The 22,676-nt window shown below is 43.5% G+C and overlaps 2 protein-coding genes across 2 annotated transcripts in view; one reads left to right on the forward strand and one right to left on the reverse strand.

The window, feature by feature from the left end:
* The window catches only part of PGBD5 (piggyBac transposable element derived 5), a 483,316-nt gene that overhangs the window by 184,640 nt on the left and 276,000 nt on the right, over positions 1-22,676 (forward strand). The window lies entirely within an intron of this gene.
* LOC134585346 (pigment epithelium-derived factor-like) lies at positions 9,134-10,855 on the reverse strand. The gene is made up of 2 exons (XM_063440750.1): positions 10,743-10,855; positions 9,134-10,391 (listed from the first exon to the last, which is right to left on the reverse strand). Exons 1-2 carry the CDS (start codon positions 10,853-10,855, stop codon positions 9,407-9,409), a joined length of 1,098 nt encoding a protein of 365 aa, XP_063296820.1. The 3' UTR covers positions 9,134-9,406.

The raw sequence follows: 22,676 nt of genomic DNA on the forward strand, positions 1-22,676 counted from the left end.
AGCGCATTTTTAAAAATTCATATTTTTTTTGGTGCCAAATAGTGGTTCCTGCACTTCATATCTGAGAGTCAAATAGAACCATCAAATACTGTACATTGCAGTTTTAAACATACAAATTCTTTAGGTGCTAAAAAGTAAATTTTGCGCCTGCACTTTATATCTGAGAATTAAATAGAGCCGTCAAATACTGTGGTTACAGCGCATTTTTAAACATTCAAATTTTTTAGGTGCTAAATAGTAAATTTGGGGCGTGCACTTCATATCTGAGAGTCAAATATAACCGTCAAATACTGTGCTTACATTGCAGTTTTAAACATTCAATTTTTTTAGGTGCTAAATAGTAAATTTGGGGCCTGCACTTCATATCTGAGAGTCAAATAGAGCCGTCAAATATTGTGGTTGCAGCGCATTTTTAAACATTCAAATTCTTTAGGTGCTAAAAAGTAAATTTAGGGCCTGCACTTCATATCTGAGAGTCAAATAGAACCGTCAAATACTGTGATTACATTGCTGTTTTAAACATTCCAATTTTTTAGGTGCTAAATAGTAAATTTGGGGCCTGCACTTCATATCTGAGAGTCCAATAGAGCCGTCAAATATTGTGGTCGCAGCACATTTCTAAACATTCAAATTCTTTAGGTGCTAAAAAGTAAATTTAGGGAATGCACTTCATATCTGAGAGTCAAATAGAGCCGTCAGATACTGTGGTTACAGCGCATTTTTAAACATTCAAATTATTTAGGTGCTAAAAAGTAAATTTGGGGCGTGCACTTCATATCTGAGAGTCAACTAGAACCGTCAAATACTGTGCTTACATTGCAGTTTTAAACATTCAAATTCATTAGGTACAAAAAAATAAATTTAGGGCGTGCACTTCATATCTGACAGTCAAATACTGCTGTGACATTGCATTTTGACTAATTCACATTTTTGGGGTGCTAAAAAGTACATTTGGGGTGTGCACGTCATATCTGGTGTATGTGTGCAACACTGGCTAGTTACCGATTCTCAAGAAAGTCTAAAGACTTTTTAAAAAAGTGAAAAATAAGTGTTATTGTGATCGCTTCATATACAGAGCATTAATATACATTTCTATATTGTGTAAAGACACAACTACAAAGTTAAAAACCAGACACAAAAACAACGTGCCAGACAATCTACCATGGCTAGTGTGATACAATAAGTCTACATCTTAAAAATGCAATAACCCACAGAAGATTTGATTCGAATTTACTACATCGGTCACTTGTAATATTGTTTCACACCTACAACACTTGTTAACCAGATCTAAGTGATAGAAAACAGATTGATATTTTCTAAACTAGAAACTACCAGATAACAAGCTGCTATATTTAAACCAGTTATCAATAGCTAAGAGTTACTTAAACAATATTGTAATTCTGGGGCAATACCCTCACAAGTCAAACTGAGAGGTCAGTTTATAGGGGAAACTGTTGCCTGGATACAATTCTAAAACAATTTCCATATGTCCTTTGCAGACTTTACATGCTGGAAAAACACTGGTGCAAACTGTTGTGGCTTTCTGCAGTGTGCAGACCAGCAAGGAGGGCAGGGTTGAGGCGTGGGTGGAAGATGATGTGGTGGAGGATGAGGTCCTAGACCCCACATGAATGAAGGTTGTGCGAGTGACGTGTGCAGTTTGGAGGAAGAGGCAGTGGTCACATAGAGGCAGTAGTACAGCATAAGAGGGAGCAGGGTGCAAAAGCGGAGCGGGCGTCCCCTAGCGCTCATCGGCATGTATTAGCTCTAGAATTACCACAGTTATTCAAGTAACAGATGGAGCAATCAAAGGAACCATAACCGATTTAATGAGCCAGTTTCACTGTAGCGCCTGTGCGCGCTTTCAGCGTTCTCACCCTGTTGCTGCTCGCCTGTCTGCGCTGCAGCGTAACTTCGGCCTTCCCGCTCACCGCCTCATATGCGACATGCCCACAAGGTGGAACTCCACCTTGCACATGCTGGAGAGACTGTGCGAGCAGCAGCAGGCGATAGTGGAGTTTCAGCTGCAGCACGCACGGATCAGTCGCTCTGCGGAACACACCACTTCACCACTGTGACGGAGTGCCCTTCGCCACTTGTGCCTGGAGGGGACTACTGGCTAGCCTCCTGCCTTCCGACTATGGCCCCTGTGCTGATAGCTGTATTTTCCCCTGCAGAAAGGTTTATTTGTGTATTTCTGCTGGGGAGTTCGAGACTTTCAGTATGTGAGTAGTGCTACCCCAGATAGCTATGGCATGGAGCCTATTCGTGTAACAAAAGACTATGGAAAAGATTTTGGCTCTTTGGCAATTGAACTGTATGTAGGTGATCTGAGCGCCATTTGGTAATAATGTGCGCTCAGGTCTAAGCTATCTGGGGATATGTTGCATGGATATGTTTTATGTATTAATTCTAACATTGTGTAATTTTATGTCTTTTTGTAACCATGTGGTTAATGGAATCTTGCCTCTGTCCTGGGAGATAATTTGATTACTTCCCAATTAGCTCCAGGATAGAGAAGAGGGATTGTGATGTCACTGTGGGAGTGTTTTGTTTGTATTGTCTGTGATTGGCTAATACCCAATATGTGTCCCATTGTTCCATCAGGTCCCCTAGGGCAGTGTCCACCTGATGGACACTTGAATAAATACCGGGCAGGTAGCCCTCAATAAACCAGACCTACTTGCACCCTTCTTGAAGCCTTTGCTCATGCTTGGGGGAAGGGATACCTACATTCTGGGGATTGCTATAATCACTTACTCCCTAGAGTAAGCTCTTGTAAGAGCTTGATTTGTTCCTGCTACGCTCTCTGGATTTAGGAGAGGTTCACCCACTGGGAGCTGGATCCTGGTCTTGGATGCAGGGTGGGTGAGAGACAGCGAGACCCCGGCGCAGCTGCATTGCTGGAAGTGGGGTCCACAGTCCTGATGGTGTCAGGGGTGCTCAAAATCCTCGGCAAGCGCTAGGAGTGATGATGGAAGAGGATGTGGCACAGGAGGAAGAGGAGGAGGAAGAGGGGTCATTTCCACGGTTATCAGGCCAGTCATTCACAAGTGGCTTGGAGGCTGGATTCCTGCACCAGCATAGGCCAGGTACACAATTGTCCAGCATCTCCACACTGTCCCATGGAAGTGTTCAGCTGTCCATCTCCCAAACACTGGAGAGAAAGAGGAAGTACGCCCCTGGCCCTTAATGCCAGCATTTCAAAATTCCTGGCCTTTGAAATGCTGTCTTTCCGTCTGGTGGAGACGGACAGTTTTAAAAACCTGATGGTGTTATTGGACTGCAAGAAATGCACCGCAGGCCGCAAATGTTTCTTTTTTTTATATGTCCCAAAATTTGGGGGGCTACCCCAATTAAAAAAACAAAAACAAAACAAATAAACAGTGTTGGCTACCTCCTCCTCCACCGCCGCTTCCACCTACACCGCCACGGTCACCACCTCCTCAACCTATGGGTCACTTAGTATAAACTATGTACACAATAGCAGAGGCTTGTGAAGGTCTTTTCTCCATGCATCAGGAGTTGAGCTCAGTTTGAACAATGAAAGAGAATACCCTGCACTCCAACCCTCTCTCAAATGGATAATTCTGGTGATTCTCCTGACAGCCATGCTTTAGATTTAGATTTATGTTCTTCCAAAGCTAAAATCAAAGATTCCATCTAGTGCTATTTTATGGCTCAGCTGTATTTTTAATTTTGAGGTATTTTATGTTATTTTAAGTGATTTCCCTATCCACATTTGTTTGCAGGGCACTTGTCCTACTCTTAACCCCATTTTACTTCGTTTTGCAGCCCTTTAGCCCTTTCCAGGACTTTTTAGAGGCATTTTAGTACCCAAAAGTTTGGGTCCCCATTGACTTCAATGGGGTTCGGGGTCAAGTTCGGGTCAAGTTCGAGCCCGAACTCGAACTTTTTTATGAAGTTCGGCCGAACTCGGTGAACCCGAACATCCAAGTGTCCGCTCAGCTCTACCCAATACACCATTTAGTGCATATTGGCAAACCCTACACTTTTCCTCTCCCATCATCTTATCGTTGGGGGCGATTTTTAACGCCACAATGACACCGACGATAGATAGGCGGAAAGCCAAGACCCCCCTACATAACCAACCTCCGACGGCTAAATCTGACAAACTACTCCATTCTTTTACATCACAACTGAACCTGATAGACACACAACACCCGACGACCCGCTATTACACTTTCTTCTCCCACACCCACCAATCCCACTCTCGTATAGATAATTTTCTGGTTTCTCCCTCCCTTCTGAATATGGTCACATCAACCAATATAGGCTCTATTACGTGGTCAGTCCATGCCGACATATCTTTGGCATTCTCAATCCCCAGCGTAGCACGCCCATGGTCTGGGCGCCTCAACCACATGCTACTACACAATCGCTCTGTTAAAGAATCCACCCAAAAAGCAATAAAATACTATTGCACTCTCAATACGGACTCGGTGACCTCCAAAAGCACACTATGGGCAGATCACAAAACAGTAATAAGAGGCACCTAGATCAGCCTAGCTTCAGCTGATAAAAAGAGAAACTTAGCACACTAGGATCACACCCTAAAGGAACTCTGCTCCTTGGAACTCATGCATGAAAAAGCCTGACTCCCGACCTGAACACACAAATCTCACGGCGCCAAAACCATCCAATAAACCAAACAACTATTTTATGAAAAATCAAGCAAAGCAGACACACTATAAGCCCGCAGACTGAAACAACGAACTGCACACAAACACATTGGCAAAATGACGGATCCCGATGGACAAACTCGGGAAAAGCCAGACCAAGTAGCCAAAGTTTTCCAGGACTACTTCTCTTCTCTATATGACCACAACCCAACTACACGCCATAACCCTAACACGATCACAGACCTTACGTACCAATACCTAAACTCGATATTGTTACTTTCACTCACTCCTGATGCAGCAAAACTAATGGCTGCACCAGTCTCTGTATTCCGTGACCTTTGGCTTGACTCCTGACTATTCTGATATCTCCGTTCTTTGACTCGTGGCTTGTTCATAGTTTCCATTTTTTCTACGTCTTGTCTTTATCCTGTCTTGCGGTTTCTTTCCTTTATACGTTAAATTTGGCCATGCTAAGGCACGGTAATACGTCTTGGGAATTTTCTTTATATCTACTTAAGTTCTGCGTGTTGGGCATCAGCTATCGCTGACATTACGACAGGTCCATGGACTCTGCAGACTTAAGTATACAGGTAATCTAAGCTGGAGGAACATGATCATCGCATGGATCAGTTTACCCTGGCCTTTCACACTTTATTGGCTTGCACTGCACACCTCCAAGCAGACTATAAGTCTATCCCCTCCACCTAGATTTAGTGGTGATTCACAGGAGTGTATGGGGTTTTATAAACCAGATAGAGTACCAGTTTGAGGTATCTCCTGGTTCTTTCCCTTCTGACAGGGCTAAGATCGGATACTTAATGAATCAGCTATGCGGCAAAAGCTCTAGCCCTTATGGGAGAGTGGGAGAACCGTAGCTCACAACTACATGGAATTCATCACTGAATTAAAGAGATCTTTTGAACCCCTTGGGGAAGGTAAAAAGGCAGCCATGGCGTTAATGCGGATAAAACAGGGCAATAGATCCGTTGCGGATTATGCCATAGAATTCCGCACGCTGGCGGCCGAGGTTGATTGGACTAAGAGTCGTTTGGTAACCACTTTCTCGGAAGGTCTCTCTGAGGCTTTATGAAACAGCGGCTAAGGATCTTCTGGATTTGCTGGAAGACTTTATTCTATATATGATGGATATAGATGACCACCTTAGACAGAGGGCTAAAGCTAGGACACAGACTGTCCACACCCTTGTTCCCTCAGCCCCTCATATAGCTCCATCTGCTCCTGCAGTTGCCATCGAAACGGACCCTTTGCGAGTGATGAGTGGGAGTGATGAAGCTGTCAGAAGCTGAGAGTTTATGCCTGTAATGTGCTAAAAAGGGGCATCTGTGTCTAAATTGCCCAATACATCCAGAAAACCTCAGCACCTAAGCACCATTAGAGGAATGGCCTAAGGTGTTATAAAATTGTCCTACCTTGCCTCACAACCGATTCCTCCTATCTGTAGTATTATCGTGGGGTGCTCATAACATACATTGTAAAGCACTTATCAATTCAGAAATTTGTGAACGACCTTCTTGTCCCCCTGAGGGAGAGATCCATACCTTTGGCCGTTGAGGCCATAGAGACCCTCCCATTTTCCTTGTCTATTGGAATACTGCATAGAGAAAACATAGCTCTACAGGTTATTTGCACTCCTTCATGTCCTGTCATTCTTGGGTTTCCCTGGTTGGTAAAACACAATCCGATCTTAGATTGGGTTAAGGGTGAGATTAATTCATGGGGTACTACCTGCAATGAACAATGTCTTCTCCCAGTTAAACCTATAGGTCGTATCAACGTACCCACTACGGCTCCCTTATCCACAGTGGTCCCTCCGCAATACATCCATGTTAAGGAAGTATTTAACAAAACCAATGCTGAGATGTTACCCCGGCAGCGACCTTATGATTGTGCCATTGACCTTCTTCCAGGCACTATGCCACCTAAAGAAAGGGTGTACCCTCTATCCCCCATGAGAGTGAAATCATGGAAGAGTATATCCAGGATGCCCTTGCCAAGGGTTTCATACGTAGGTCTTCCTCTCCTGCTGGTGCAGGATTCTTCTTTGTGTCTAAGAAAGAGGGAGACCTGCGACCGTGCATCAATTATAGAGGTCTTAACAAGATCACTATAAGGAACGTATATACAATTCCACTTATCACAGAACTATTCAATAGACTCAAGGGGGGTACTGTGTTTACGAAATTAGACCTCAGGAGTGCATATAATCTGTCAGCATAAAAGAAAATCATGAATGGAAAACCCTGTTTAATACATTACGAATATCTTGTAATGCCTTTTGGATTGTGCAAAGCGCCGGTGGTTTTCCAAGACCTGATTAATTATGTCTTAAGGGAATACATTTATTCTTGTGTTCTAGGCTATCTAGAGGACATCCTCATGTATTCCCCAGACATTACTGCCCACTACGTCCATGTATCCCAAGTACTTGCTACTCTATTATGGAATGGTTTATATTGTAAATTAGAGAAATGTTTATTCCACCAGACAGAGGTACAATTCTTGGGTTACATTATTTCAGCCAAGGGTTTTGAAATGGATCTCAAAACAGTTCAGGCGGTCTTGCAATGGCCCAGACCTAAAGGTCTTAAAGCCATTCAAAGATTCATTGGTTTCACCAACTATTACTGCAGATTTATAAAGTGATTCTCCACGGTCATATCTCCCATTACTAGTCTCACACGTAAAGGGGCTGAAACCCATGTCTGGCATCCTGCAGCTCTGTCTTCCTTTTGAGCAACTGAAAACACTCCCTTCAACAGCCCAAATGCTCATGCATCCGGACCGTTTCAGCATAAAAGGGGAAAAATCCGTTTAGGCGATAATCCCCTTTTCACAAAAAGGCACCGCTACTGTAAAAGCACCAAAACTCACGAATTGGCTATAGGTGAATGCATCAAACTCCTGAACTGCATACAAGGGAATAAGGTAGCACTCCAAACTCCCGAACTGGAACCTCACAAATTGCTGCTAGCAGACGAACAGGAAAAGCTACCAAGCGGCTTACACTCCTGGCAGTCAGTCCCTATCAGCATACAGTGAATCCCCCCAAGAACGAGACAAGGCTCCGTGTTGAAGGTCAAGCAGTGGTCTGTTTATTCAGGGCTACCTGCCCCTGTATTTATGCAGGTCTCCCACCTGGTGGACACTCCCCTAGGGGACCAGATGGAAGACTGAAACAGCAGACAGACATGTATCATTTTCGTACACACAGCCACAATACTTTCCCACAATGCATCTTGGTTTCCTCCTCTCTGTCCTGGAGATAATTAATGAAGTAATTCAATTATCTCCCAGGACAAAGGCCAGACTCCATTATGCACATGGTGACACAGAAACAGTATATCACTTTAAAATACATACAGACACATTTTATACATAAAACACAGACATGTAACATATCCCCAGATAGCTCAGGTCTGGGTGCACATTATTAGGTGAGTGGCACCCAGACCACACAAATACATTTTAATTGCCATGGAGCCAAAGTCTTTAATTATACGAACAGGCTCCATGGCAGGCTATCTGGGTTACTACAGTTCACATAAAACATAAAATACCGAATTTCCCTGCATTCACCAAATTCATACGAATGAGAACCAGGGGCTGGAGGTTCAGCGGTGCCTGCACGTAAAAGTGTCCGATTTTGGTGCAGGAAAGCCGGGCAGAAAAGTGCTGACTGCCCGGGGAGCTCCAGAACAGCACCACCTAGCGGCCGCTAAGTGTAACAGCAGCCACACAGTTAACAAGCAATTAAGCTCCGGTTAACCGCAGCTTCAGGGAGGTAAATTGGCAGCACACTCCAGCTTCTGGGTGGTCAATTAACAGCGCCGGACGGCTTCCCACGGCTCTGGGGAGGTTGGTGAACGGCTGTTTGTTCGGTAGATAAAATTGTTCGGTAGATAAAATTGAAAGAGTGGAGACACTTGGTAGAGGGAGCTAAAGTTTCCGTAATGCTTATAACGGACCACAAGAATTTGGCCCCTTGTAGGTGAGGCTTTCGTCTAGACAGGCTAGATGGTCCTTCTTTCTTTCTTGTTTTAATTATATTATCACGTATAGGCCTGGTTCTCGTAATACCAAGGCTAATGCCTTATCAAGACAGTTTGAAACCGACTCTGATTGGGATCTAGAAGTCGTTCCTATCATACCACCAGAACGTATAGTGGCTACCACCATATTAACCATGTTGTTCTCATTGATGGACAAGGTGTATAATACTCAAATCCAGGCTCCTGACGACAAACCTAACGATAGATTGTGTGTTTTTTTTTTTTTTTTAAGCATCTGGAGAAGATTTAATGTTCTATATCCAACTTTACCACCACGTTTAGGTCTAGGACTATCTGGGGTGTTGGTATGAAACACATTGGTCTTGTCTTGAAATCACCTGTAGCATTGTTTTATCTACTTTGTATAAACCAATACATTTATACTATAGTTGAGGCAAAATAGAAGGGCCATATCTGTAATGAAAATGGATACCTATACTACAGACTCCTTATAGTCACTATCATAACCATTCATATTCATTTGGGAAAACAATAAGTAACATAAAAAGTTTCTGGGTGCAGGCATGTGCACCTTTTGGCTTGTTTTTTTTTTGGTGTGGGAGAGGCTGGATGTCTCAGGAGTTTCAAGAGTATGAATGACTGCCTGTTCAACCCCCTTGACTGCTACAAAACTAAAATACATAAAATATTTCAGTTTTGCAGCAATCAAATTGCAAACCGTGGGCTATGAAATTATTTACGAGCTAGTCCTTTGGGGTCTAAGACTTTTCCAATGAAAAGAAGAGCACCGTTGTCATCAGAACAGAGAACGAACAGGTAGGGATGGTCCAAGTGGTATTCCAAGGGGAAGTGATGGCGAGTTTGGCCTTCCATTGGCGGTATGCTTGCTACACCATCCTCATTTAGCTCCAGCGCAGCTTTGTGCACTACTTGTGTGAGCTTAATTGTCTTGGCGGTGATTTTGTTGACCTCAGGAGTAGAGAAGAGCGACTGTAGCTTTGATTCTTGCAGTGTGCTGCCAAACTCCGCCTCGTAGTTCACCTTTAACTTAGGAATGCTTATAGTAATAGTGACAGGCTGCAGTGCCCGATCTATATCATGAACAAACTCTGATGTAAGACCTTCCTCAATATGAGTGAGGTTCTGGGTGACTGTGAGGGGCAGGAAGAACATGATGCTGACTCCACCACTAAATGGCAGCTGTACAATCTTGCAGTTAAAATCAGAGTCCAGGCCGTATCTCACTGGGATGTTCTTGGCTGTCATCATTGGAATGGTAACAGTGTTCTGCTCATCAATGTGGAATTCAATCTGGACAGTTTCCCAAGCATTGAATTTGTGCATCCACTGACCTTTAAAGTATGCAGCTCCAAGGAGTAGGATACTGATACTTGGGGACATTTCTTTAAAACATTTCACGACTTTGCCATCTGTCTTCTTTTGTACAAACTCATTTGATTCTTGCAGGTCTAGCCGACTGCTTCCTGTTAATATTCTCGGTTTGTTTCCATAGTACTTTTCCATCTGAGTAGCAAAATCCTGACGTATCCTGAGCTTTCTTTCTAAAATAACCCGATATGCACTTTGCAGCCCTTTTCCTGAGCCAAAGCTTGCAAGTAGCTCCTTGTAGGTGGCATGTACCTCTGGGTCATTTAGAAGGTCATAATAGAGAGACCTATGGATTAATGACTCCGTCCTTTGCCCACCTCGGCAGGCGCTGGAGTGGCAGTCCTCTTATGTTTAGCCTGCGGTTTAACCAATGCCCTCCGTGGGCAGGATGTGGATCCTCCCGGCCTCGCTGCTCTGTATTTCTAGCCCCTCAGCTGTAAGTAGTCGTCCCGAGCGTTGCAGTCCTCTCACGGCAGATGGGTAATTATAGCAGGCATTGCTGTAACGCTGGAGCAGTATCTCATACTGTAAGCCGTGCTATTGGGTGGGCTTGGTGGAACGTGTGTGGGAGTTAGCCTCCGTTGATCTCTGCAGCGCTGCATGTGGTGGCTTAGTGTGTCTCTGACTCTTCCTCCACATCTTGGCTCGTTCCGGGCTCGGAGCCTGGGTTCTGAGTTACTTCTTTGCAGGCACCTGTAGGTATTTATGTGGCCAGTGCTGGCTATGTGCCGGTGTGATATTATCGTTGGTCTCTCTTTTGGTAGTGGTGGTTTTCCATGCGGACTCCGCCATTTTGCGTGCGGCCTCCGAGCCTCGTGTAGACACTGCCACAGCTCTGTACGCCGGTGTCTTTGCACCTCCTGGGGCCCCAGGGTGCGGACTGGGATCACCCCCACCGATCCATAGTGGGGGGGACAGGGCCGGCCCTACACTGCTTTGTACTTCTAGCATGGCACTGTAAGCCGGGACTAAAACCAGTCAGCAAGCCTCTCCTCGGAGCCAGGATGTCTTCTTACACTGGGCCACAGCTTCCAGGTTCAGGTAATTATCTTTTCAGTTTTTGTGGGCTGAAAATATTAGAAGTTTCAGGAGCTTCTCTGTTATGCGACCTTGCAGCATGGCGGTCCGGCCCCGCCTCCCAACGATAGATTGTTTGTGTCCTCTACAGAGAGGACTGCAATTCTCTCCTTGTACCATGATACCAAGTCAACCGGCCATCCAGGAATTCGTAAAACCTTGTCCTCCATATCTAGACAGTTCTGGTGGCCATATATGCATACGGATGTCACTGATTATGTCCAAGCATGTACCGTTTGTAAACTACCGTGTGGTCTCTTACAGCCACTCCCTGCTCCTGAAAATCCTTGGTCCCACATTGCAATGCACTTCATAGTAGATCCAAGGGACATACTACCATCTTAACAGTGGTAGATCTTTTCTTGAAAATGGTCCATTTAATTCCTCTCCATAAACTGCTTACCTCTCCTGAGTTAGCCCAGATCTTTATTAAAGAAATATACAGATTCGGGAGTTGCCACAAGAAATTGTATCTGATAGAGGGACACAGTTTATTTCACGATTTTGGAAGACGTTTTGTTCTGAACTTCTTCATCGTATCACCCCCAGACCAACTGGGCTACAAAAAGGGTTAACCAATCTATTGAGGTCTTTTTGAGGTGTGTCATATCGCAGAACCATGACAACTGGTATGACCTCTTGCCTTATACTGAATTTGCAAGTAATCACACTACACACGACGCCTCCCAGCATTACATGTGGTAGACCCCCCTTTGTTTTTCCTTCTCAGTTTCATGAGACAGGATTACCCACTCTTGATTTCTGCCTTCATGATCTTCAAGATAGGTGGAAGCTCGTGCAGCGTGCTTCCTCTCGTCATAAGACCTATGCTGACAAACGTCGCTATATGGCACCTAGTTATGTTGTTGGACACAAGGCTTTACACTCGATATATCAGGTTGAAGGTTCCGACCATGACATTGGCACTCAGGTTCATCAGCCCATATGTGATCTCTAGGAAAATTAATCCTGTGTCTTATGCTTTGGCGCTACCTCCGGCCTTGCGTATCCCCAATGTTTTTCATGTATCCCTGCTTAAGCCCAGGCGCTCATTTCGTCCTTCTCCCGTGTCCGTTGATGGCCAAGACGAGTATGAGATTCAATTGATTGTAGTCTCCAGGTGGTCACAGGGTGTGTTGCAGTATTAGATTCATTGGAAAGGTTATGGGCCGGAGGAGCGTTTGTGGATTCCTGCCTCCGACGTTTGCTGCACGCTTTTCATGTCCGGTTTCCCAATAATCCGGCCCCTTCCCACCTGGAGGGCGGTTTTCTGGGAGGGGGTACTGTCACGCCGCCCACAGGGTCCGCTCCTATCAGAGCGGCATGGGTCCCGGCGGGTGCGCATAGTTGTGATGGCATTCCCACACACTAAAGGTCTCCTTACTGGCACATCTGTGTCTGGCGGCATTCCCACGTGGTTATGGGAATGCCACCTATCACTCACCCCAAATGGTGGCTCCTCCTCCTCTCACAGAGGCTTGGTCTGTAAACATTAGAGACGCCGGCCTCTGCAGCTTTGAAGAATTTAAGTTTTTTTTCTGTTTAACCCTTAAAGTGCCAGATCATATTTAATCATGTAGGTGTATCACACACACACCCATGATCACATGCTTCCCTGCAGCCAGTCAGGGAGCACCTTAGACTGTATAAGCCTGTTTTGTCAATTTCTCTGTGCCCTGTCATGGTTTCCATTGTGGTTATCCAAGAGTGTGTTCCTTATATTGATTCTTGTGTATTTGACCTTGGCTTCCCTTTTGACTATCTGATCTCTATATTCCTTTACCGTTGGCTTGACTCCTGACTATTCTGATATCTCCATTCCTTGACTCGTGGCTTGTTCATCATTTTTGTTTTTTCTACATCTTGTCTTTATCCTGTCTTGTGGTTTTTTTTTTCCTTTATACGTTAAATCCAGCCATTCTAAGGCCCTGGTAATACTTATAGGAGTTTTCTTCATTTCTACTTAAGTTCTGCGTTTTGGGCATCAGCTATTCCTGACACTGATACACCCAGATTAAGTCGGATTCATTCCCTCTAGACAGGCCATTGACAACATTAGATGCACCTTTGACCTCATATGGGCCGTCACACACAGATGCATCCCAACGTTGTTCTTATCCTTCAACATCAAAAAGGCATTTGAAAGACTACTCTGGCCCTTCTTATTAGCCACCCTCCGCAAATTTGGCTTCCCTCAGACCTTCATGGATGTACTGACCACCCTTTATTCCAAGCCTACAGCTACACTACTAATTCCCCTTACCACTCCCCGTCCTTTGATATCCGTAACGGCACTAGACATTCTGCCCCCATTCTGTTTGCCCTATCCCTAGAACCACTTTTACAGACATTGCGAAACACCCCAATAATCTCAGGCATACAGATCAGGGGAGAAACTTACAAAACTGCAGCTTATGTGGATAACCTTTTAATCACCATCACAAACCCCACACTCACTTTACCACTCTTACTCACAGCACTAGATGACTGTGCACTTTTCTCCGGCTATAAGCTGACCATTGACAAGATGAAAGCCCTTCCCATACACTTAGATGCCAATACTTTATACGATCTGAAACAGAGATACCCCTTCACATTCCAAACCACTAGTATTCACTACTTGGGTGTACATCTACTGACATTACTCAGACATACCGACTCAAAAGGACTCACAGAACTAAAAACATGGACCGGACTGTCCTCCCTATCCAAATATCTGTACTGGACTTTAAACTACAAATTTATGTGGGCAAACAAAAGAGCCAGGGTCAAAAGATCAACCCTTTAAGTTCCAAACAGAAGGGGAGGATTGAGATTACCACATTTCATCCATTACTTTCATGCAGCACAACTATCCCATATTCAAAACTTATACGCCCCAGCTGGACTCAAGAGATGGGTAGATCTAGAACACAACATTCTAGGCAGAGATCTACCTTCACTCTGCATGTGGGTACCGAAGCTTGCCACTCCTTCCCCCAACATCACCAGCCCTGCTCCTCTCCATTAGGACTTAGGACAAGCGAGCCCGCAAATGCTCCCTCATGTCTATGCAATACACTATTCACCCCGGGCATGACACCTGACGATTTTGCCCAATTTGGACACAACGACCTAGTCAGACTGCACCACTTTTACAGAGACAACCAAATTATACCATTTAATCTTTGACCATTTCAGATAACTACAAATAAAAAGCTTCCAAAAGATCCCCGACATTAAAAAAGTAGGTTCCACCCCCTTCACCTCCTTTGAAAAAGCATGCATGGCATGTCCTGTCCGAAAAGGACAAATCTCTATGATGTACTCCCATATCACCCAGGCCAACACAGAGAGAGAGACCTGGGACCTCCAGAAAACATGTTGAACTGGGGAGATATATGGGAAGCCACGGTCACGATATCCATTTGTGTCAACCACAAGTCTACAAAACCCTATTGAGATGGTACCTCACTCCTCTCAGGTTGAAGCAGATGTAAGTGCCTTTTTCCCCACATTCCTTCCAGCACAGGTCCATGTCTGTCCTGGACATGGACCTGTGCCGGAAGGAATGTGGGGAAAAAGGCACTTAGATCCACATGTGGTGGAAGTGCACGCATATACACCAACTGTGGCTTCAGGTCTCAACTGGTGTCCAAAATACTCCACACAACCATACCCGTGGATACGGCTCCTCTCCAAACCACACAAACACACCCCAGAGCACAAACATAGCAAAGATTGCACTAGCGGCCAGGCGTGCAGTGGTGGAAAGATGGGGAAGCCCCGAAGTCCCCTACATAGACACCATAAAAAGACGCAATGACAATGGATAAACTCTCCGCCCTAATCCACAATACCACGAAACATTTTAACAAAATGACTCTTGGATCTATGAATTCCCACAGCCCCCCGTGAGGGGTCTGGCCTCGGTGACACGTGGAGGACTCTTCCCCCCTCTCTCTTCTTTTCTGGAAAGGTAACCTTTCTACATCAATAACACAGACAATACTCTTATACTCCTACTGCTACTCCTCCTAATCATCAGTACCAACCCTCCTCATGCCATCATTCTTTCCTTGTATAAAATATTCTCTTTCTTTCTTTCCTCTCTTCTCCCTTTCTTTCTTTCTCACTCTCTCTCTCGCACTCTTCCATCTCTTGTTCTTACCCCTTACCCTTTATGAAAACCCCATTCACACTCTCTCGTATTCCCCCTCCTCTCTCTCCCCCTCTAACCCCATGGGGAATGTGACCAACTGGCAAGTAACCATCATGGCAATACAAAACGATTAACACATCGGCCAGCAGTAGTTGTGCCCCACAGTGTGTGAAATAATACTGTATACAAATATACTGTTACACCTGCAAGTATAATCTGTATTATCTGAATATATTGTCAACTATTATGACGAAACAAATACCTCTCAAATATAACTCATACCTAAAATCCTTGCATATATGATATATGCATGTTAATGTTGGACAACTACAAAATAAAAAAGGGGATGTTACCTGAATTGCTTGTTAAACTAAAATGCACTCAATGCACTTCTCTCTTTCTCTTAAAACGTTACACTTAATCTCCATATCTTAATTTTTAAAAGTGGTTGAAAAGGGAGGTGACTCGAATTGTGTCTCAAATTAAATTAATATTCAAATTGTAAATTAAAATATAATTATAAAGAAATGTATTTTCTTTTCCTGTTATGGGAGGGGGAGGGGAGAGGAGAGAGAGAAGGGAAAATAATCTTTTTATTTATTTTTTTATTTATTTTTTCCCCTTCTCTTTCCCCCTCTCTCTCTCTCCCTTTCCTGGATAGTGTTTTGGGTTGACCTATCTATACAAAACATTTTATTTAGCATGGTATACTGTGACAGACCCTCTGTCCCTGATTTTGTAACTGGGAAAAAACTGTTAGTTTAAACCATTCACCTAAAATGAATGGACCTGTGATTATGCTAAGATCCGTTCATTTCACAAGTTTTCTGCTGAACGACGACCACCCAGAACAGAGGTGTGGCACCTATTAATCTCCCTGACCCGCTTAACACCTCTAAAACCACAAACACCTCAACGTTCTAATTGATCAACAGAGTGGTTGGTGTTCGTCTGTACAAACACATGGCGGCGGCCATTTTGTATAGCCGAACGCGCTCAGCGGTGCTTGGTCATTGAACGCGTGGAACTATTTTCGGCTACACTTTCCACGAACACCTCTGAAACTTCTACCTTCCGTGCGTTGACTAAAACCATATGAACGGAGCGCTATTTCTGGAGCCTAAACTCACGAACAGGATGTATCCAATGACAGTAGGCACGAACGGGTACTTTATGTGAAGGGAAAGATAGACCGACCGCACAGCCTGAATATGTGGAACTGCTTTGGGCATGAAAACATGCGTGTGGTCGGTCAAATAAGACTTTCAGATAACTCCCGAACCACTGGGCTGATTCGTCTGAATTTTGGATATGTTTGTTCCCTGTTTATGCTGGTTCAGAACTTTTATTGGTTCAGACTTTTATTGGAATTACATGTATAGTTTTAGAGTTATAAAAATTGAGAAAAAAGTATATTCTTCGCTTGGAGATAATTGAGTTAATACAGCAATTAACTCAATTATCTCTCAAGCAGAGGGGAGGAATTTACAGTAAGAAATGGGAGTGTGTAACGGTGTGATTGTACGCTATTGGTTGTTATGTTTGTATTTTCAGTGCCTAACAAGGTTCACATGGGTGGTTACCTTGTTGGAAAACTTGTATAAAAGAAAGGCAGGTGTGCTCATTAAAACAGCACCCTCAATCTAGAGTCTTGTCTCTTATTGTCTTGTCTAGAGTCTTGTCTCTATACAGCTATAACACTAGCTCTTTTAAGAGCTTCTCAACTTGGGTGACTGCTGGATGCTGAGACTACCCCTCAATCATCAGAAGAAGGACACCCTCTAGCGGTGGGAACCCCTCTACTCACCGGGGTAACTGCTACATATACCCTTCTTGTTCATCATTTTTTCTCCAGCATCTTAACCGTGGATTGTGGTTACTTTTTGGTCAGTAATTGCCTTGGACTGGCATTTTCTTACCAAGGGCTGAAGGAATTTTATGATTTTCCCTCTGTAGCGAAGCTCTAATCCTGACAAGTACTTTTCTCTGCTGGATCCGTGATACAGGAACTCTGGAACAAGGTGCTGTGAAATGAATAGCTCTATCCCTCCCCAGTAACTGGACAACACACAGTTCTGGGAGTGCAACCAGCTTTATTCACCAAAACTCAGCCTTTAATGCACAGAAAGGAAGAAAAGGAAAGAAAAGAAGGTTGCGCCTTAATAAAATGGAATATACCAAAGTAAAAATGACAGAAAATATATATACAATAAAACAAATGCAGTCCAAATACACTAGTGTGTATATATATATATATATATATATATACTAGGTAACAAATATTGAAGGGAACAGCCAGACTGGATACGATCAAGGGTTCTTGGAAGTGGAGTACTTGTAATTCCAGAAGTATATGGAAAACTTAAACAAGAGAACTCCAATGGTACATTATAGTATAGGGAGTATTTAAAAATGTATATAAAGTTAGTATTACTCACATTTACCAGAGCTATATCCAGCTCCGGAATGTATAGCGTGAAGTGGAATGTGTAGCGGAATGCCTGTCCTTTAACATTCCTATGCAACTGTGCTCAGTATGTTATTCGTGTAGTCTTTTTCACATTGCTATGGTATTTGTATGTATTAATCATATGTTATTCGGTAGTTTCCATCCGTACGCTATACGAATGGAAACTACCGAACTGAGGGACCACCCCAGAGAGAAGTGTGTCAGCTATTAAAGTTCACACTTTCTCTGACCGCAAGTTAACAGGCTCTTTATGGATGTATCTGGGTGGCCGCCATTCGGTATGCGTACACGTGGCGGCGGCCATCTTACGCATGAAAAATCTCAGCGGTGTTTTGAGACCCCTAGAGCTCCATAACTCCCGAACAGGAAGGTTAATCAGAACCCCGTTCGGTAGTTTTAAAGTACCAAACGAGGGGATTCGTATGAAGGGAAAGTTAACCGTGGATGGCAGTATTTTCTATGTGTTTTATCTCCCGAACGAAGACCGACCGCAGGGCTAAAATGTATGGAACCCTTTCCGGATACCACCTCGTGTGCGGTCGGTCAAATTACACCCTCCACCTAACTCCCGAACCCCTGGTCCGATGTGGGTGAATTTTGGAAATGTTAGTCACCCAGATCAGGGCTACCAGGGGATACCATTTAAATAACTGTACCAGGCTGTTTTGGGGTACATCCAGAATCGGGGTAAAAGTGTAATAGTTATAAGTGGATTCTGTGTCACACTGAGGGCAGGAGAGGTATGGGAGGTAACTACTGTACTATTGGTTATTGTACTAATTACTGTAAATCCCTCCCTTGCAAGGGAGAACCCTTTATAAGAAAGTGTGTGATTAAAGATTTCAGTTCTGCTCCTGATACTGTGTGTCGTCCAGTTATTGGGAGTGCTGTTGGGATATTGCTGTATTGTTTTACCTGCTGGAACCCTCATGGTCATTCTAATAAATATATAATGTTCCTAGTATTACAATTTATAAAATCTTTAATTAAATAAGATTTATTTGTGTTCGTGGATTTAAAATGTGTAGTTTTAGATTTAACCTCTTGCAGACTATGCATTTATTACATTTGAAAAAACCTTTAGGATTAGTTAAAAAAAGAGGCAGTGGGTAGTGCAAATCTTTGTAAAATTATTAGTGAGTATAGATTTAAAATTAGGTGCCCCTCTAAAAACAATGTTTAGTTTGTCGGGAATAATTGCTTTTAGAATGTCATCTTGTTTTAATATTTGCCAATGTTTGTTAATGATTTTTTTTCACAATATTGCTTTTATTAATATAATCAACAATAATTGGCAATGAGACAGGATTGTCATTATTACTACAATATATCTTCTCAATAAATTTGTTTTTAAGTAATTGGGATTGTTCGTCAAAATCTTGCAGATTTGAACAATTTTTTTCTTAAACAGAGAAATTGACTTCCCGGAATTCCATGTAGCCAGGGCTTATAATGGTAACTTGATATATCTATTGCATTATGACTGAAAACCTTTTTGAAAAATGTTTTTCTGTTTATTTCATTGTCTTGAATAAAAATGTGTAAATCCAAGAAGTTAATAGAGGTCTTGCTGTATTCCCATGTTAAAACAATACCATTATTCTTATTAAGATAATTTAAGAATTTATTAAGAGAATTCTCAGTCCCATCCTAAATAAAAAACATATTGTCACTATTTCTATAATAGGTCACCAGGTTTGCCCTCCATTCATGTCCACCCAAAATGGCCGCAGATTCCCACTCGGCCATAAATAGGTTGGCATAACTAGGGGGAAACCTGGTGCCCATAGCTGTACCCTGTTTTTGTATGTAGAAAGAGGTATATAACTAGAAAAAATTGTTAGTTAAAATAGTGTGAATACCTTGTATAATAAAAAGTATTTGTTCTTCTGGAATTTTATTTTCTAATCTCAGAATATTTTCAACTGCTGCACAACCCTTCATGTAGTATGATAGTATACAAGGACTGTACATTGCAGGTTACTAAAAAATAGGACTCTTTCCAATTAAAAGTTTTTAAAAATCTAAGGAGGGTCATGGAGTCCTTTAAATAGGGCTCCATGTTTTTGACTGAGGGTTATAGCAAAATGTCCAAATATTCAGATAAGATAAAATTGACCTGATGTCTGAGGCAATAGGCCTTCCCTGAGGGTTTGTTTCATTTTCATGTATTTTTTGTCACAAGTTTTAATGCACAGAGCCCAAACATGGGGCCTCCATTCAAACCAACACAAATCCTTGCCAGGCATCCCTGTGTCTAGAAGATAATTGAGTCAAAACCTAGTAACTCAATTATCTCTGTTACAGGAAATCCGACATAAGAAATATATAAAACACCACAAAAACACAGGCATGATACACAGGAACCCCACAAATCTTATATCCCTGAATAGCCCGGATCTGAGTGCCCAAGTTGTCCAAATAGCGCTCACATCGATATGCATAGGATGAGGTAGAGGCACAAAATATGCCTACACAGTCATTGTAGAAAACACAAAACGGTTATACCTGAGCTGCAGAGGCTCCCACTGTAGTCCCAAGAGTGTAGTCAGCAAACAGAGAAGGAAATAGAGTTCTGCACATTCAGTATATTTGGTGCTACCCAGGTGCTACTGCAGTTTATTTGAAGACACAGTACAAACAGACATTTCGGGCACAAGCCCTTTTTAAATGCTAATGTCCTAAAGTATACAAGCAACACAAGCAGTATATATATGCGTAAAACGTGCTTAGATCCATTCGGTAGAACGGAATCGTCATTCAGGTAAAGTTCTGACCGACTGGCCATGAGGTGGTAGCCCAAAACAGTTCCAGAGAAAAGGAGGCAACAGCCAGTCAGCTTTCAGGAGTTTCTGTTCGAACACCAAAGAATGCTCCCCTTGGCTTTTAGGAAGTGAATGCTCCTCCCACTCTCTTTCTCCTGAACAGTGCTCTCCTAACTCGTCTGAGAGCGGAACAGACAATGGTACAGTTTTCCCCAGGTTCGCATAGCCAAAAAGAGTTCCACATGCTCAACCACCATGTACCACTGCCTGCGTTGGGGAGACAAACTGGCTGCCATTCACTAGAGCACGTGTGTACGGTTGTGTCTGGGAGTTCCTGTGCGAAAAGTGACGAATGCTCCCCCTGGCTTTTAGGGAGCAAATACTCCCCCCAGTCGGTAGTTCCTATCTCCCGAACGTTGTTCTCCTAGCTGGTTGGAAAGTGGAACGGGTAGTGGTACAGTTTTAACCCGGGTTTGTGGGATCGCGCAGCGGAAAAGACTTCCATGTGTTCGACGTCCATGTACCGCTGTCTGTGTGACAAAATGGAAACCATTCACTAGAGCATGTGCGTTCGGTTATACGAATGGCGGCTACCCATGGAAAGCACTTGAGCTAATTGCCTGCTTGCGATTAACACGCCAGGGGTAGTTGGTGTTCGGGTGTGGGGTATAAAAGGGGGACCACACAACAGACATCCGAACAGAAAGTGAATGACTCTGCTAAACCCTCCACGTTGGTATAATGGGGGGATCTCTCTGTGTTAAATCAAAGTGTGCTATGTAAGTCTGGTATTTGGGTTAGTTTGTTTGTGTTCCTGTTAATTCCTTGCAGGGAAGATTTAGACAGGGAGGGACAGGAACCACAACAGCTAACCATTAGTGATGTACCGAACTGTTCGCCGGCAAACTTAGCGTGTTCGCGTTCGCCGCGGCGGGCGGACACATGCGCGCTTCGATCCGCCCCCTATTCGTCATCATTGAGCAAACTTTGACCCTGTGCCTCTCGGTCAGCAGACACATTCCAGCCAATCAGCAGCACTCCCTCCCTTCCACACCCTCCAACCTCCCTCCCAGCATCCATTTTCAATTCATTCTGAAGCTGCATGCTTAGTGAGAGGAGGGAAAGTTTAGCTGCTGCTGATTAGATAGGGAAATTGATAGCTAGGCTAGGGTATTCAGTGTCCACTACAATCCTGAAGGACTCATCTGATCTCTGCTGGAAGGACAGCACCCCAAAAAGCCCTTTTTAGGGCTAGAACATCAGGCTGCTTTTTTTTTTCTGTGTAATGTAATTGCAGGTGCCTGCCTGCCTGCCAGCTTCTGTGTGAGGCTCACAGTGGATACTGTGCCCACTTGCCCAGTGCCACCACTCATATCTGTTTTTACAATAGCTTAAGCTTTAGATTTTAAAAAAATATTTTTTTTCACTGTAATAGAAGAGCAGTTGCCTGCCTGCCATCTTCTGTGTCAGGCTGTATGCTGTGCCCATTTGCACAGTCAGTGCAACCACTCATATCTGTTGTGACAATAGCTTAAGCTTTAGATTTAAAAAATATGTTTTTTTCACTGTAATAGAAGAGCAGTTGCCTGCCTGCCATCTTCTGTGTCAGGCTGTATGCTGTGCCCATTTGCACAGTCAGTGCTACCACTCATATCTGTTGTGACAATAGCTTAAGCTTTAAATTTAAAAAAAAATATTTTTTTTTCCACTGTAATAGAAGATCAGTTAGTTGTCTGCAAGCGTCTGGGTGCTCCTTCAGCGTGTGCTCTGCAGACCTGTGCCAGCGTACTTTGACAGTTGCCACTCATATCTGGTGTCTCTGTAGCGTGCTTTTACAAAGAAAAAAGGTTTCCAGTGTACGCTAATAGCAGCCAGTCAGTGTCCTTCAAGCGGCTCTGTCAGGCCTACAGTGTGTGCTCTCCAGAACTGTTCCAGTGCACATTGCCACTCATATCTGGTGTCTCTATAGTGTGCTTTTACAAAGAAAAAAGTTTTCCAGTGTAAGCTAATAGCAGCCAGTCAGTGTCCTTCAAGCGGCTCTGTCAGGCCTACAGTGTGTGCTCTGCAGACCGGTGCCAGTGCACATTGCCACTCATATCTGGTCTCACAGTAGCTTGCACGCATAGTACCACTAATCCGCAAAAAAATGACAGGCAGAGG

The sequence above is a fragment of the Pelobates fuscus genome, chromosome 2 (genome assembly GCF_036172605.1).
Source record: "Pelobates fuscus isolate aPelFus1 chromosome 2, aPelFus1.pri, whole genome shotgun sequence".
Lineage (NCBI taxonomy): Eukaryota > Metazoa > Chordata > Amphibia > Anura > Pelobatidae > Pelobates > Pelobates fuscus.

What these genes read in the sequence shown, in the direction of transcription:
- LOC134585346 (XM_063440750.1), bottom strand. Translation starts at nt 10,855, where the DNA reads ATGGCGGAGTCCGCATGGAAAACCACCACTACCAAAAGAGAGACCAAC. An exon ending in CTACAGGTGCCTGCAAAGAA is followed by an intron (nt 10,392 to 10,742) that starts GTAACTCAGAAC and finishes CTGCCACTCCAG; the next exon opens with CGCCTGCCGAGGTGGGCAAA.